This window comes from Panthera leo, chromosome D2, assembly GCF_018350215.1.
Source record: "Panthera leo isolate Ple1 chromosome D2, P.leo_Ple1_pat1.1, whole genome shotgun sequence".
Classification (NCBI taxonomy): domain Eukaryota; kingdom Metazoa; phylum Chordata; class Mammalia; order Carnivora; family Felidae; genus Panthera; species Panthera leo.
In genome coordinates this window covers 12,867,561-12,885,237 of record NC_056689.1, presented here as the reverse complement: position 1 = coordinate 12,885,237, position 17,677 = coordinate 12,867,561, and the positions used below count along the sequence as shown (strand labels likewise).

Here is a 17,677-nt window from a genome sequence, read left to right as displayed (position 1 = left end):
ATGATTTTCACCATGGACTCAAGACTGAGAAATAAAATAGTAGCACAGATGAGCTGGAAACAGTCAAATCTCATGAGAGAGCTACTGAGAATGTTTTCTTTTACCTTGTTCTTTGCTGTATGTCATCAGCAGACAGAAATTTTGGGACAATCCACAGATGGCTCTGGTGGGCAGAGCCTGGAGAGAACCAAATCTTTCTCCGTGGGGCTGGCTGAAGCAGACCACAGGTACCGGAGCACTTGGAGAGCCTACATACTCCCCCCACTTCAAGCCTTTTATCCACGACAGAGGGCTCTAAGAAGAAAGGAAAAAGTCAAGGGTAGTAAATAGAGAATGACTTCTAACTGAAATTCTAAACAAAGAGTAAGCAACCTGATTAGAAGCCCTTTGTAGGCAAGAATTATATTCTACTTTTTACTGCTCTATGCTTAGCATATGGAAATCTGTGTTCCTTGTTGCTACATGCAGATGAAAGTACAGATGGGGCCCCAGTCCGCATGCAGCTGGGTTCTAGCTGGGCCGAGGGGCAGATGAGAAACAGACAGACGCACAGACAATATGGCAGGTGGTGAAGCTCTAGGAAGAACAACGGAGAAAGGGAAGAGAGCAGGGAACGAGGGGGTTACTGTCATAGATACGGAATGAGGGAATTGAGGAGGGGACATCTGAGCAACACCTCAAAGAACTGGGAGAGCAAAGTGGGGCTGTTGTCCGGGGACAGGCCGTCCCAGCTGAAGAGAATGGTGGACACGTGGGTCCTCAGTGGGAACGAGGTGGGTGGGTGCCACGTTCCCACTGCAAGCGGATATACGGCTCAGATCTATGTACCAACCGCAAACAGCTGATTAACACTAAGTATTAGTAGATGAAATCGCATTTATTACTTTTCAGGGATGTACTATTAAATTATTTTGACATGGTAAAATAATGGATTCCACTGAAAGACACAGACCCTGGTAATGATAATTACAGTGATTTGTGAGGCTTCAAAGTCTTAAGGGTTACGTTGACAAACATGAAACAAAAAACACAGCTTTCAACTATGAAACACAACTTTGGTGATCTGGTTTTGGCAAAACATCTGATGTTTTCAATTTGAATTTTACTGGTTGTATCACTTTTGTTTGTGTTCAACACACACATGTGATATATGTGAGCTATGAGTATAAAGAATTTCCAGGTGTTCTTTTTTTTTAATGTTTGTTTATATCTGAGAGAGAGAGAGAGCGTGTGCACACGTGCGTGCAAGCCAGGGAGGGGCAGAGAGAGAGGGAGACACAGAATGTGAAGCAGGTTCCAGGCTCTGAGCTGTCAGCACAGAGCCCGCCGCGGGGCCTGAACTCATGAACCATGAGATCATGACCTGAGCCGAAGTTGGACGCTTCACTGACTGAGCTGCCCAGGCGCCCCTAGAATTTCCATGTGTTCTATTTGTGTTCTACATTTAGTGATTTAAGTAACCTTATTTTAAGAAGTGACTGTCAAAACAAGGTCTGTGAAAACCATCCTTACACTGGGTCACGGTTTATTGTAGCTAGAGACACGCCGCTTTACGTCACGTTCAGGGCCCTCACAACCTCCTTCCCTCCCCTCTTTGCTTTCTGCTGCAAACCTTTACAACGTTTGACAGTTCACAGCCTCCCATCTTATGCTGCTTTGATAATGAGGAATTTAGCTGAGGGTTAGAATCCATTTTTCTCTTCAGGCTTGTTTGCTCTACTTCTGTATTTCAGAGGAAAAATCATGCCTATTTTCCACTTTAAGAGGCAACACTTCGTCATCACAGTCTGGTGGGGCCAAAGATACACGTAAGGTTCTGCTTTAATTGTGAACCAAACGTTCACGCTTCTGGTCGGTACTTTTGGTGGAAGATGGTAACCAAGACCCTGCCACGCCCACGCTCAGACTATTCTCCAGTCCTGGACGGTTCCCCTCCTCTGGTGTGCGGGTGCCTGTGAGGCTTTCCCTGGGAATAGCCCTCTGGGAGCCGGCCGTCTGAGCGGAGCTCCCCAAAGCACTCTCTCGTGTCACTGACACAGCATTCACTCCGAACACAGCGGCGCTGTTAATGGTGTGCACCTGTGCTCACTGGCCGGCGCACACCTGCAGGCCGAGGCCCTGTTCACTGGGGTGTCCGTGGAGTTGGGGAGAGGGCCTGATATCTCTGGAGTTGGATCAGTTTTTGCCAAATACTATTAGAATTCAAATGACATACCGGGTAGGTAATTTCTTTGACCTGTTCTCGGGTGTCCCTGAAAGCAAACTGTACTAACAACCCCACGGCAGCAGGGAGCTCTCCTTCGATGTTGAGCTTGGATCCGGGTCTGCTCGCGTGGGCCGACTGGAACAACTGACGAGGGGTCTGGCCGTAGGTTTTTATCATGGTTTCTAGGGCCCGCCTCTGAACAGGGTCTTCAACTGCAGACACATCCATTCCGAAATACGTCTGAAGAGTAAAAGGGAACGAGAGGTGGTATATACAGAGTGAGATTGGCAACGACACCAATGGGGAAACAACTTGTTTTATTCTCTAGGTAGTAGTTTACTCTTCTCTATTTCAATGGAAATGGCTTTTAATTGTGTTTGATCAGTTAGTAATTATTAATGGTCTTGATGAGATAAGAAGAGAAGTAATCAGTGTTCCTGAATGAGTGAATGAAAATTACGTATCTGGATTGATGGGTGCTAATTGTGTATGTTTATAAAATTGATTTTTACTTTAACCTCAAAGAATGTAAGACTTCATTTATATGCACAGCAGAGGATATCATCAACAAAATGAAAAGGCAGCCTACTGAATAGGAGCAAATATTTGCAAATCATATCTCTAATAAGGGATTGATATCCAAAATATACAAAGAACTCCTACAACTCAACAGCAAAAAACAAAATGAAGAACAACCTGATTTAAAAATGGGCAGAAAATCTGAATAGATATTTTTCCAAAGAAGACGTCCAGATGGCCAACAGACACATGAAAAGGTGCTCAACGTCACTCATCGTCAGGGAAATGCAAATCAAAACCACAATGATATATCACCTTGCACCTGTCGCTAGTATCAAACAGATAGGAAACAAGTGTGGGTGAGGATGTGCAGAAAAGGGACCCTTGTGTATTGCTGATGGGAATGTAAATTGGTGTAGCCATTATGGAAAACAGTATGGAGGTTCCTCAAAAAATTAAAAATAGAAGTACCATGTGATCTAGAAATTCCACTTCTGGGTATTTATCCGAAGAAAACAAAAACACTAATTTGAAGAGCTAGCTGCACCCCCATGTTCACTGAGGCATTATTTATAACAGCCAAGCCATGGAAACAAGCTGTGTCCGTTGATGGATAAGTGGATGAAGAAAATGTGATACACACACACACACACACACCACACAGGAATATTATTCAGCCATACAAAAGAATGAAATCTTGTGACAACATGGATAGACCTTGAGGGCGTTATGCTAAGTGAAATAAGCCAGAGAAAGCCAAATACATAGGATACCGATTATATGTGACATCTAAACAAGCAAATGAACAAGCAAAAAACGAAAAAACTGAGCTCATAGGTACACAGAACTGAAATGAGTTAAGGCGGTCAAAAGACACAAACTTCTAATTATGAAATAAATAAGTCCTGGGGATGTCATGCACGGCACAGTGACTATAGTCAATAACGCTGTATTGCATATCTGAAAGATGCTAAGAGAGTAAATCTTAAAAGTCTTCATCACAAGAAAAAAATTCTGTAACTATGCGTGGCGATGGTTGTTCATGAGACTGTGGTGCTCATTCCACAATGTATATAAATATCGAATCATTATGTTACATCAGAAACTAAGATAATGTTACATGTCAGTTATGCCCCAATTAAAAAAAAAAGAAAACCAAATGAGGTTTTTCTTTGGACTTGTCTTTCAGTGAGGACTCATGAAAATATAACCAGGATGTTCAATTAAGCTAATCTAAAATAACAGCTTCTACAGGCAGATTAGCAAGTGGACGTACTTTTTCTGTAACCACCTGTCAGATATTGGTCAGAAAACTAGAGTCAAGAGGTCAGCCAAAATCATTTCAGGGGGTCAACGAAAATGACGAGACAAGGTAACTTTCAGCTTATGGCAACACAGGGGCAGAAGAAAAGCGGAGGACCCCGCCCTGCCCCAATTTTCTCAATTTGTAGAAATGAGGACTAGAAGTTCAAAGCCATTTGTATCAGCCTGAAATTATGTGATATCCAATACTCTTTTGTTCTTCAACATTAATATGCTCCAAGAAAGGTTTTGATTCCTCTTCTCCTAAGACACAATGGATGGTTTCACAGGAGGGTTTTCTGTTGCTAACTCATGTAGGGGCCAAGGGCAGGCTGCCCCAATGGGCTGCTTTGGCATACTGATTATTTTAAATAAAAGTTACTTAAGAGACCGGCTGTGCAAGGAGACCCAGACCCTTCTCTGTCCCCCTGAGAGCTTCCTCCAGTAGCAGGAAGTAAAAAGACATCCTTATCACCAGAGATGGGAAATTTAGAGTGGAGAAGGTTGCATAAACAACTCTTGTTACTTTTTACTAACCTACTACCCCAGCCCAAATTCTGTTTAGAAATCCTTACTAAATGAAGCTCCCAAAGTTAGGTTTTCTTCGTTTTGTCAATCCCTCATAGATTTATTGTCCCTTCGTCTAAAAAGTGTAAAAACTGCCTGCCTGGGTCTTAATTTCATTTTTGAGCCTCTTTGTGCATGTAAGTAAACTTTGGATTTTTTTTTTTTTTCTCTGTTAAGCTGTCTCATGTATATTTAGTTCCTACTCCAGCAGGAAGCACCTTGAAGGGTGGAGAAAGAATTTTTCATTCCCTTCACTCACATATGCCATCTTGGGGATGTCTATGGATCTCAGCTATTGAGGCATATTTTCTCTTAGCAAGGAGCCTGGATTTTTGAGGCCTATATGCCTCCTGTTTTCCTGGACTGAAGAATCAGGACTTTGAACACTAGGATCATTGAAACCCAAGCAAAGTCTTTTTGATTTCCGTCCTGTAAGCTCAAGAGCAACACACCTATGCCTTATGCATCCTCGGAGAGGATCAATTTAATCCTGATTTCCTGTCCCTGTGTTTGCTTTGGAGGTTTTCACACACACTGAAACTGACTACAAGTTGGCAGAGAGAAGGCTGTGATGAGCCGCCATGTCCCTTCGGCCTCCCTGGGCCGTCTTGGTGAGGCTGTCGGTGGAGGCCAGAGCACTGCTCGCTCTCCTCTGCAGGAGGCAGAAGACCAGACGAGAAACAACGCCAGAGTATCCCATTCTGACTAAAACATGGTAGAGAGGGCGGTGTCCTCCATGCTGTCACCCTTTTTAGGACATGAAGCTGGAGAGAAAGGGGGGTTAGGGCAATAATCGGACTGGAAGTGGGGTAAAAATTCAGGATTTGTCACAGTCCTGTTCTTTCTTCCTCAGTGTTGGGGAAAAAAAGACTGTGTATAATGTTAAATTATGGAAAAAAAATCATTCGTTAAAGTGATATCGAGGAAAAGGCAAAAATGAAGTTAAGTACGATGTTGGCAGCTAGTTCAAGTGTGGTGAAAATTCCAGGCTCTTTACTGTAAAGAGTGCTACACTTTTCTCCTTCCTGCTGTTGCCTCCGAGAGTCAGATGGGGAGCAACATGCATGTCCTTCTTAGCCGTCAGTAGTTGGGTACAGACCTGTCATGTTTTGTGCAGACCCACTTGTACAGGGTAGCTTTTAGCATTTAATCAGGCATAGCCAATTTCATTACATATCTAGACATAACGTTTCTATAAATGCCAAAATAAAATTTCAAAGATTCTTCAGAAACTAAATAACCTTCAACACTCACCACCACTGCCATCACAAGGGATTAAATACTTGTTATAAGTGCTTATCTAAGCATGGTCATTCTTTTTATTATTATTATTATTATTTTTAATGTTTATGAGAGAGAGAGAGAGAGAGAGAGAGAGAGAGAGAGGCAGAGAGAGAGGGAGACACAGAATCTGAAGCAGGTTCCAGGCTCTGAGCTGTCAGCACAGAGCCTGACGTGGGGCTCGAATTCACTAACTGTGAGATCATGACCTGAGCGGAAGTCGGACGCTTAACGATCATGACCTGAGCGGAAGTTGGACGCTTAACTGACTGAGCCACCCAGGGGCCTCTCAGGATTATTATTTCTAATAGCAAACAGATACTAATTAAATATCTAACAATAGGGGATGGTTAAATAAATTATTGTTATATGGCCATCCTATGGAACAGTGGTATAATATAAATGGAATGATATATATGTATAAAAAAAGTCTGGAAGGTGGTTTTGATATTTATCTCTGGATAGCGATATCAAAGTTGATTTTTAAACATCTTCCTTTTGCAGTCTGTATTTTATACATTTTTCTAACGAGGCACAAATATCGTTTCTGTATTAAGGAAAAATGATGCCATTTCAAAAGAGAATGCACATGTAGGATAGTGTGCAGGAAAGAGTTAACGTGGCAGGCCTGAGCTGCTCTCCTTGCAAAGACCCGCTGTAAGGCTGGCCCTTGGCTGCTAAAAGGGAACACAGGTTTCAGGAGAGTTCCTGCCGTTTCCTAACTCATAGGAGGGGCTCACTGTGCCTCAACTGTTTGCACAAACGATGTGCTTATACTGAACACCTGCCTTCCTTCCGGGAGTCTGGGATTTCAGTACGTGTGAGAGAGAGTACTTACATGACCAGCCCTCAATATAAACACTGGGCTCTGAGTCGCTAATGAGCTTCCCCGGCAGACAACAGCACACGTGTTGCTGGAGGAGGTCAGTGTGTTCTTTGTGATCTTCTGGGAGAAGACTACTGGGAACCTGTGCCTGGTCTTCTCCAGATTTGCCCTATACATCTTTTCCTTTTGCTGATTTTGTTTTGTATCTATCACTGTAATAACTGTTAGTATGACCATACGCTGAGTCTTTAAGTCCTCATTTAACCTGGGGATGGTCGGTCCTGAGGAACCCGCAATAGATAGATAGCATCTTTTTTTTTTCCTTAGTTATTTTTAAAGAGGCGAAATATAAAACCTGAAAAGTCTAGTACTATTGCTAATTCTCTTTGATTTTAAAGAAACAGCCTAACAGCTAACGCTTCATTCAGGTTCTGCCTTACATAAATGCATATTTTTTAAAAAGCCACTTACAGCAGGATGAAAAACATTGATGGCTTGAACGGAAGCCTTCCCTTTTTGCTTATACCCGAATACTAAGTCAATCCATTGACAGATGTTCTGGGACACGTAGTCAGACTCTAGAGCCTGTCGATGAATGAGGATAAAAAGACGGGGATCGTTACGTGCCCAAGGAGGGAGGTTGACGTGATTAACCCGTTCACCGTTCTGACGCACACCAAAATCAAAACCTAGAAGAGAAGATTAATATTAATGCTTATCTCCCTAAAGCATGCTTTGTCTGGCCTGAGCAGGGTCTTAAGAGTTTCCAGAAACAGACATTATGTCCTATCACCAGGAAAAGCAGAGGCAAAGAGAATAGTAACATCATTGTTCATTTCCTTACTTACCTACTGATAGAGCCACGTGGGTGAATGCTATCCTAATTAAATTTCAGATTTCCAACTTTATCCTTCTACCACTTTATATCATATTGAAAAAAACAGCAGAAAATCACTGCCCACTAATTTCAATATTCCACTTATCAAAACTTCTAATGTATTACGTGCTCAAATATCTATTCAATTATAAACTTGATTAAAATCAAATTGAGGCTTTGTATAAGCATTTCTTAAGTATTGATGTTAACATCATAGTAAATTTAAGACTTTATTTAGTAAATATTAGCATGCTGTCATTTAAAAAAAATGCAACTCATACAAAGTATGCACATTCCTAAATGAGCTGTCTATTAAGTTTATGGTAAGACTAGAGGTCTGTCCAGATATGATTTCTACTAAGCATTCCTATGGACACCAAAATTATGCCTACACACTGAATAAGAGCATTCTTCTATGATGTAGATAAGCTGTTTTCTAATTGTTTGGAAGGGTAAACAAAAATCTTAGAAGTGTTTATTTTAAAAAACTGTCCTGAAAGAAATGTTGAAGAAATGTTTTTGTGCTACATTTTATGGACAGAAAATGTGGACACCATAACAGAATAAAAATGAAAAAGGATCTCTTCGAAGCTGATTATGCTCCATATAAAATTAAGTTGCTGTCTGCCTCCTTCTAGATCTTGTGAAACCAGATAGAAGGATAGTCGCTAAGTTTGGAAGTATTTTGAAATGAGCTGGTGTGCAATATAAACCAAGGGCTTATATAAATTGACATGGAGTGCGGGTGGGAGCCCTCTCCAAAAGCTCAGCTCATCCTACAGACAGCTGCAGTGATTGAAGACAACTGGCCAAGAAACTGCAGAATCTGTTTCTGCAGAGCAGCTTCGGGAGAAGCAGCAGGGATTTACGGATTTCACAGCAGTGAAAGAGGCACCCGAGGGCTGAGCTGGGGAGGGGCTGAGCAGCAGGGGGTCTGCATAAACCCAAATCATTCCCAACTGTCAAATGCTCTGGGGACACATCACACGGAGCAGATGACTGAAAGTACGATGAAAGGCTGATGGGAATGCTGATAGGAAATGACATGACGTACATGACAGCAAAACTATATTTTCCAAAAATAGCTATACCAGCACTTGCTGTGTTGCATGCTTTTCCCGGATCTCGCTACTCCCCCATCAAGTGGCACAGTCTGAGCCCCTTCCCTCCGAATGTGGGCGGGCACTTGTGACTGCAGTAGGAGTGCCACTACGTGACCACCAATTCGAGGTTGGAAGAGGCCGTGAAGCTCCCGCTCGTCTCTCTTGGGACACTCGCCTTTGGAACCCTGAGTTGCCAGGTAGAATGTCCAAGCCCACCATGCTGTGAGGAAGCCCAAACCAGTCCACGTGGAGAGACCACATGGAAAGGCATGGGGATTACATAAAGAGAGATGTCCTCCAGCCCCCAGCTGTTCTGATCCCCTGGCTGGTCCAGCTCCAGTTAACCTGAATGCAGACACCCAGCCAAAACCACTAAAAGCACTGGGCTGAGCTGTTCCTGAATTTCTGACCTCCAAAACCTGTAATGATAATAAAATTATTGTTGTTTTGAGGCACTAGGTGTTGGAGTTATTTGTTATGAGGCCATAGATAACTGAAACATACACAGACAGAGGAAACAAGCATGGATTTAAGTGAGTCCCAAACTGCAGGTGCTGACCATTCTTGGAGGCTTCTCATCTGGGCAACACTATGAAACGTGCTCCAGGTAACTAGCAGCGTGGGTTTATTAATGATTCTCCAAACAGCTCCAGAGAGGCTAGTTAGTATAGAATAAAGTTCCAAAGTAATTTTCCTAACATGAACTTCTCTAAAGCTATGACCATCAATTTCATATATTCCTAAAGGTCACACAAAAATATGGAATTAAGTAATGCACGAAAATGACCCACCAACATCTCTTAAATGGTTACCTGATCTTCTATTAAAAAACAGGTATGGTTGGGCAAGATTGTTGGGTCCCTGGCATCACAGAAAATTTGATTTTATCCTCTACTATCCCTTTTTGGTATTAGAGGATTTTGGTTAGGGTGTTTTATTTCTAACTTGGTCACCCCTCATAAAATTGTTGAGATTTTAGTCAACTTACACTGTGCTTTCAATAAATTCATAACTTTAAAAAAACATTTTTTTATGTTTTTATTTTTGGGAGAGAGAGAGAGAGAGACAGAGCACGAGCAGGGAGGAGGCAGAGAGAGAGGGAGACACAGAGTCTCAAGCAGGCTCCAGGCTCTGAGCTGTCGGCACAGAGACTGACGTGGAGCTCGAACTCTCGGACGGTGAAATCATGGCCTGAGCCGAGCGAGGTTGGATGCTCAACCAACTGAACCACCCATGTGCCCCCATAAATTCATAACTTTAAAAAATAATGAGCATATTATAACCTTTGCAGTCCAAAAAAAGAATAAAGCAATTTCTATAACAAAATAAAAATACATGTTTACAAATACCCTTAACGGTTAAAAGTTACCCGTTTTCCACACATATTTAGTCCTTTAAAATACTTAAAATTTTTGAGCTCACTTGGAAATAAAATCATATACTTGACAAATAAAAGTATTTCTCTTATTTGGGGATTCAAATTGTAGGACTTTAAAAAGCTATTTTTATTTTTAGAAAATTATAAAATAAGCACAGAAATATAAATTAGGAATGATTTACACACCTTCACGGTTGACTAAGAATTCTGGAAGATAAAAAAACTCTGGGATAAGTTCTTTGACATCAGTCATGGACTCAAAAGATGAGAGGCGCCAAGTTGTATTTGTAGAATGAAAAGTTCTGTCTGGAATGTCAAAACTTTGATCTGCAAAGAAATACAAGTAATGCAGTTAAGACACAAAGACCTTTTTCCATTTGAAGCTGGTTACAATTAATTTACTTCTGCTACTTCAAAAAGATGACAGTGATGGTCGTTTTGTTTTTCCACAGTTTCAAAGAGGTTATTCATGTTCTTGAAAGGAAATAGTTCTATACATGAGACCGTATTATTTTAAATCTGTATTATGTTTTCTTAGTACATATAACCGGATGAATTTATATCATTTATTTGTTTAGCTGATTATTATCTGTCTACCCAAGCAGAATTAAAGTCCCATAACAGCAGGGGCCTGGGGTATCACCCACAACTAGCACATACTAGGTGCCTGAAAATGATTTAATTCTTGAATGAATGAATAAACAAGGAAAATTAAAGTTCAAGTAGGTAAAATAGTTTTTTCCCCATCAGAAAGCAAAATTATTCCTCTACCTTTAATCATGAGGACTACTTCTTTTTTTTTAATTTTTAAAAATTTATTTATTATTATTTTTTTAATGTTTAATTATTTTTGAGACAGAGAGAGAGAGAGAGAGAGACAGAATGGGAGTAGGGGAGAGGCAGAGAGGGGGAGACACAGAATCTGAGGCAGGCTCCAGGCTCCTGAGCTGTCAGCACAGAACCTGACATGGGGCTCGAACTCAACTACTGTGAGATCATGACATGAGCTGAAGTCGGACACTCAACTGACTGAGCCACCCGGGGGCCCCTGGACTACTGTCTTACTTTTTTTCTTTTTTTTTTTTTGGAGGGCGGCATTGCTTTTTAGTAATGTTCCAGCTCTAAGCTAAAGAATGAAGTACAGTTTCCTATAAATCCAAATGAAACTAAGCACAGTCACTCCTTTGTTAAGCTTTCCTGGTGCAGACTACTCACAGTCAAGAGCTGAGTTTGATTTTGCCTCTTTTCTGTCAACAGTTGTCAGACTTTGTAGCCACAGGGCAGGCCTAGAACATTAAATGACAGCCAAAGGCCAGCCCCTGAAAACACCGGCTGTGTAGTGCTTCTTAGGAACCATGTTGTACCATCTAAAATGTCCTTGAAGTTGCTGAAATTCTGAATAGATCTTTTCATGGAGAGAAGGTCACAGACTGATCTCAGCACCAAGCAGGCACAATTTTAAGAAGATACGTGGAATTTCTTCCCCAAGTCTGAGCTGCCCTGCCCTGCAACCTTTCCTACTACTTTTATTACTTTCTCATCTATTCTGTTGTCAGTTGGCTTTGGAGAAAAAAGAAGCAATCTAAATGGAATCTAGAAAAATAAAAGGCAATCCCGTAAGGCTGCGGTGGAGTCACAGGATCCAGACGAGACACAGCATCTAGACGGAACCGTGGGACCAGAGGAGCACACTGAGGGTTCTGTTCAGATTTTCACTTTCTCTGCTGTTTCTTAACTTAAAGCGACACTACAAATCCCTATAATCTAGAATGTGCACGTACTAACCTAGCGGTTCTTAACCTAGCACTTCTGTCCCCAGGGGACTTTTAGCAATGTCTAGAGGCATTTTTGGCTCTCACAACTGGCTGGGAGAATGCCACTGGCATCAGGGGTGTAGAGGCCAGGAACGGTACAAAATATCCTGTAACACAGGGCAGCCCTCACAACAAAGAATTATGCAGCTCAAAACGACTACAGTACCACGGTGAAAAACCCTGGACTAAACCAAGAGTCTAGAAATAAATTCAAATGCCAACATAAATCATTTGAAGCTAAAGAGATGAAATTTATTGGGACTGCGGTAGCCTGTCCTTTTTCCAATCATCCTTAAATACAACGAAGAAAACTTAGCATAATAGCAGTGTATCTTTAAGAATCAAGAAATTTTAGTTGATTGGGTGTTTACATTAATAGATTCTTGGGCTACATGAAAAAAAAATGGAGGGAAGTAATAGTTCTATTACACACCTCAGTGGTCCCAAACTACATCAGAAACATTCTTTTTTGTTCTGACTGCCGTGTTTTAATAATGGGATTCACAAATCAGAACATGTCCAGAAGGATTATCAGAATAGTAACAGGTTTGGAAACTAGAGCAAAAAAGATGGTTTACACATTAGTTTTTTTTTTTTTTAATTTTTTTTTTTTCAACGTTTTTTATTTTTTATTTTTGGGACAGAGAGAGACAGAGCATGAATGGGGGAGGGGCAGAGAGAGAGGGAGACACAGAATCGGAAACAGGCTCCAGGCTCCGAGCCATCAGCCCAGAGCCTGACGCGAGGCTCGAACTCACGGACCGCGAGATCGTGACCTGGCTGAAGTCGGACGCTTAACCGACTGCGCCACCCAGGCGCCCCGTACACATTAGTTTTTAAAACTCTTCCGTAAGTACAGAAAGTAAGCAAGTCTTATTTATTTTTTGTATTCCTTGCAGCAGCTGGGATAAAACCCTGCATACAGGAGGCTCTCAGCCTGATGTCAAATTAACTAAGGGTAATTAGCCTCAGGATAAACAGGACTGAAAGGGAGAGAGGGGACGGGGTAATAATCTTCAAATATTTGAACAGCTGTCGTGTGGAACATTTGTTCTGTGTCCTTACACAGGGAGAAATATAGGAAAGCCCCTTCTATAGGCCAGGTAGAGACAATACAAAAATGCACTCCTCCAAGAGGTTGCATATGAATAAAAATATCTAAAGAAGTTCAAGAAGGGTTGAGTAAGTGAGCGGATGACGATTCCACAAAGGATTGTGGGTGCCATGAGGAACTACAGAGCTCATACCATAGTTCTCATTAGAAACCGAGAGGTAGAGTATGTCCCTATTTGCACACAAGTCAGTAAATGCGTCTCTAAGTGATCTTCCGGCCTGCAGGCTGCCACTTAAAACATTGAGGTAGATTATTAACTAGAAAGTTACTAAGGTGAAGGTGGCGGTGTGGCTCTCCTCCTAACTGGTTACTTGCAAGAAATTACAGTAACATATTCCCCCAAAGCGATAACTTATGTGACCTGAAATAACTATTAAATTGAACATCTTTAAAAAGTGAATTTCATACCCATGGACAGGGTAGATTTTATGGTATATGAATCATATCCTAATTTTTAGAAAATGAATGGCATTTTTATAAGCTTGGACATGTCTAATTTGCAGCTAAAATTTGACACATTAGCAAGAGAATTTGGCCTACTACAAATTTTTGGAAGAGAATTTTACTGAAGGAATAAGTAGAATTCGTTTTCGTGTGGTTTTGTTAGTCTCAATACATTCTCAGCAAGTATGTCAGGTTTTTTTGTTTTTTCCTAATGACCCAACAAGATATTTTAGGTAGTTATAAGATAATCCTTACCTTAAAAATAAGACAGAAACAGAAAGGATGGGGAGGGTGGGTGGGGGATGGGCTAGATGGGTGACGGGCACTAAGGAGGGCACTTGTTGGGATGAGCGCCAAGTGCTACATGTAAGTGATGAATCACTAAATTCTACTCCTGAAACCAATGCCACACTGTACGTTAACTACCTTGAATGTAAAGTAAAAAAATGCGTTACAAAAATCCTTACCTTGGTAGGCTAAAAACATTTTCGTGAACGGAGGCATCCTGACCAGGAAGTGGAGCACCGTGCCGCTATTGGAGTAGTGGGAGCCGTAGTGGTAGGGCTGCACGGGAGGCATGGGGTCGTCCTCCCTGGCTCCTTTGCGGTACTCCTCCTCCAGGTACTGAAGGAAACAGGGAACCAAGAGAGCGTTGGTGGGAAAGCGCTCCAGGAAACGCCGGAAAAGCCTCACCGGTTTTCTTTTCCATCCTCTGCTAGCACCCCTTTGACTGACACCTTTCTCCATGGCTGCCCTCCCACCTGTGTTCGGACCGTGTCCCCCTCGGTGCCCTGCTGAGAGGCCTGGCCACTCGAGAAGCAGATCTCAGTCTGCACCTTCACTCTCATTCCGTCACAGGAAACTCACCTGTTCTGCACCCTGCCTCCCAACTAATGGCTTCTAATGTCTCAGTTGACCAAGCTGTCAATAAATGAGAGCAACTACTGTCACCAGAAACTCTGCATTTTAATGGATGAATTTCAAGCCATAATGCTATGTTCTTTAGAGAAATTCTCCAGCAGTGGAAAAGCAATGGCAATGGAAAAGCCGTATCACATTATTGAAATTCGCAGGCACTGATGTTTAACACTTTATGGCTGTCCTGCAATGTAGTTACACTGAGATAATAAAGAATACAGTGATTTTTCACTACTCCTATCTTCCCATCATGAAGTAGGAAGCTCAACCAAATATTTAATATCTGTCACTATTCTCATCTCCCATAGCTTCTGTCTGGCTCTGATAACAAGTCAGGTGATAGTGAAATTTGGAGTCACTTCTCCTGGATTCCATAGCACCGCCCCCTTTTCAACTGCTGGAGAATCAAGGAGTGGCAGTTATAAGATGCCTGGAGAGATCTTTCTGGAAATGTGACATAAAACAATGTGAATATTAGAAAACTGGTCCAGCTGCTCCTACCTTGATGCTGCTTAAGATAGCAGCCTGTTGGCTAATAGGTTTTTAAAAGGGTTTCCAGCAGAATTCCATTAATGTTAATTTTACAGAACTAGATAATTTATACTCTTTGAAAAATTTTTACATTTATTTTGAGAGACAGCACGAGCAGGGGAGGGGCAGAAGGAGGGAGAGAGAGAGAATCCCAAGTGGGCTCCATGCTGCCAGCACAGAGCCTGATGCAGGGCTCGATCCCATGAACAGTGAGATCAGGACCTGAGCTGCAATCAAGAGTCAGACATTTAGCTGACTGAGCTACCCAGGTGCCCTGATAATGTATACTTTTAAACCTTTAAAGTCTGGTAAATTTCTGCTAATAAACCAATGCATGATTTGCTGAATGTGAATAATAAGGAATTATGGTACATTATAAATAGACTGATATTATTATATAAATAAAACTAGGGAATACAAATAGCAGGCACCTGAAAATCTCTGATTAAAATTTTTTTAAAATGTTTATTTTTGAGAGAGAGCGAGCACACGTGCGTGAGTGGGGGAGGGGCAGAGAGCAAGGGAGACACAGAATCAGAAACAGGCTCCAGGCTCTAAACTGTCAGCACAGAGCCCGATGCGGGGCTTGAACCCACGAACTGTGAGATCATGACCTGAGCTGAGGACGGACGCTTAACCTACTGAGCCACCCAGGCGCCCCTCTCTGATTTTCTTTTAAAAGGAATGTATTTAACGTTTAAAATCATATAATGATTTCCAGTTGTCTGCCAATCAAAGCACTTTAAGAAGGGGAAAACAGAAAAATCAATACTATAAATTTAAAATTAGGTAAAACACCAGTCTATAGAATAAAACTTGAGTTTTCATTTACCAAAATATGAGGAAAAACTAAACCTACCTTGTAGGTGTCCACATAACGATCTTCTTTTTCTTTATATTGCACAGCTATAGGCTTAGAGAGATTTCTACAAATGAAGAGATGATAGAAAAACATGAAATGTTTTGATACTGGCAAGATTGAGCTGCCTACACATCCATATCCCGTAAGTAAATCAGTGACCAGCAAATACTGGGCTCTTAATTTAGTGCTCACACATGTTGCTTTGCAACTAAGAGCCATCTTTGAAAATCATGATTTAGTCAATTGATTTAATCATGATTTAAGAGGTCGAATTTTTCTAAACAGATCCATACCAATATTAGGAATTCTTAAATTTTTCTTTTAATGTTTATTTAGTTTTGAGAGAGAGACAGAGACAGAATGCAAGTGGGTTAGGGGCAGAGAGAGAGGGAGACACAGAATCTGAAGCAGACTCCAGGCTCTGAGCTGTCAGCACAGAGCCCGACACGGGGCTCAAACTCAGGAGCTGTGAGATCATGATCTGAGCCGAAGTCGGACGCTCAACCGACTGAGCCACCCAGGCACCCCAGGAATTCTTGACTTATGAATAATCTAGACAAGAAGAGCTGTCCCTCCTCCTCTCCCCACTTCCTCTACTTCCTTCCGAATCACAGCTGATGTTGCCCAGAGCAGCGGATTCCTGCCAAGCCCTGAAGTTCCTGTGCCCGTTTTCCAGACCTACACCTATTAGGCAGTGAAGACAAAAGGGCAGTTTGGACGGGAAATATGATCATGAGGAGATGTTTTACGATTATTAGACTAGTTACTGAAAATTGAAGAAATGACACTTAAAATTTTTTTTTAATTTTATTTTAAGTAGGCTCCATGCCCAATGTGGGGCTTGAACTCATGACCCCAAGATTAAGAGTCACATGCTCTACTGAGCCAGTCAGGCACCCCAAAATGACACATGTGTAAAATGATCGAGTGGAGATTTGGAGTGTGAGTAGTGAAGTAAGTATTTTGCTATCTAATTCATAGCTAGGGACCGACATGAAGTTTCACAGCGTAGAACATGTCTGCACGCGTGTAGGTGTGTCTGTGCTGGTGTTCACGCAGCATCAGGGAGGCGAGAGAACTCTACGATGAATCCTCACTTTAACAAGCCACACGGTCAAGTAGCATCCCTGGGCGGCATTTGAAAGAGCAAGAGGAAAACACCCAACGAAGAGCAGCCTCGCTGGCCAAGGAGCCATCTGGTCTGGCAGCGGGTGCAGCCACCTGGAGTTTCAACATCTGGCTCCCTAACGAGATCAACATCAGGATGTGCCCAAGTTTCAGTAAGTCAAACCAGGTCTGCTTAGCTTAATATATCTATGGGGGGGGGGGGGGGGGGTAAGTCAAACCAGGTCTGCTTAGCTTAATATATCTATGGGGGGGGGTAATTATTTCCCAGGCATATTGAAATTTGTGATATTAAACACTAACTTTATTTTTGAGAACTTTCTCATCCTAAAAAAAATTGTTAAAAAATAAAACAGTTTTATAGAATTGATGCAGACTCACATCGCAAAATAGGAGAAATCATGTTTAAGATCCAGGCATGCAGTTTTTTTCTAAGTAGTGTAAATAGGTTTTTTTGAACACATGTAACACTTATTGTTGTGGTTGAAAAATAAGAAATTACTGATGAGCAGAGTAACCCCAAAATCGGCTATAAAACTATTACTCACAGGTAAAACATTTTGGTATATACCTTTCCAGGAGTTTTCTGGGTTATCTGCACATGTATACTCATATTTAGAATAAAAATAACACTTTTCCCCACCTGTATCATATATTTCTAAAATACCATTTTTAATGGCAGCAACATGAAACAGTTTTCTCAAACCTAGTGTGGGGCATTTAAGTTGTTTCTAAATTCTGGCTACTTAAAAAAAATGATGTAAGGACTCTCCACAAGGATAAATGCATGCAGGGCCAGGCATCACCAGC

General features: G+C 41.6%; 1 protein-coding gene across 7 annotated transcripts in view; it reads right to left on the bottom strand.

The window, feature by feature from the left end:
* The window catches only part of LYST (lysosomal trafficking regulator), a 242,995-nt gene that overhangs the window by 26,751 nt on the left and 198,567 nt on the right, over positions 1-17,677 (bottom strand). For all 7 annotated transcript variants that reach the window (XM_042909178.1, XM_042909177.1, XM_042909181.1 and 4 more), the window contains 6 exons: positions 15,740-15,806; positions 13,899-14,055; positions 10,246-10,386; positions 7,173-7,390; positions 2,216-2,446; positions 105-294 (listed from right to left, as the gene is read on the bottom strand). In XM_042909178.1, coding sequence (XP_042765112.1) covers positions 105-294; positions 2,216-2,446; positions 7,173-7,390; positions 10,246-10,386; positions 13,899-14,055; positions 15,740-15,806 — 1,004 coding nt within the window. The remainder of the gene's footprint in view (positions 1-104; positions 295-2,215; positions 2,447-7,172; positions 7,391-10,245; positions 10,387-13,898; positions 14,056-15,739; positions 15,807-17,677) is intronic.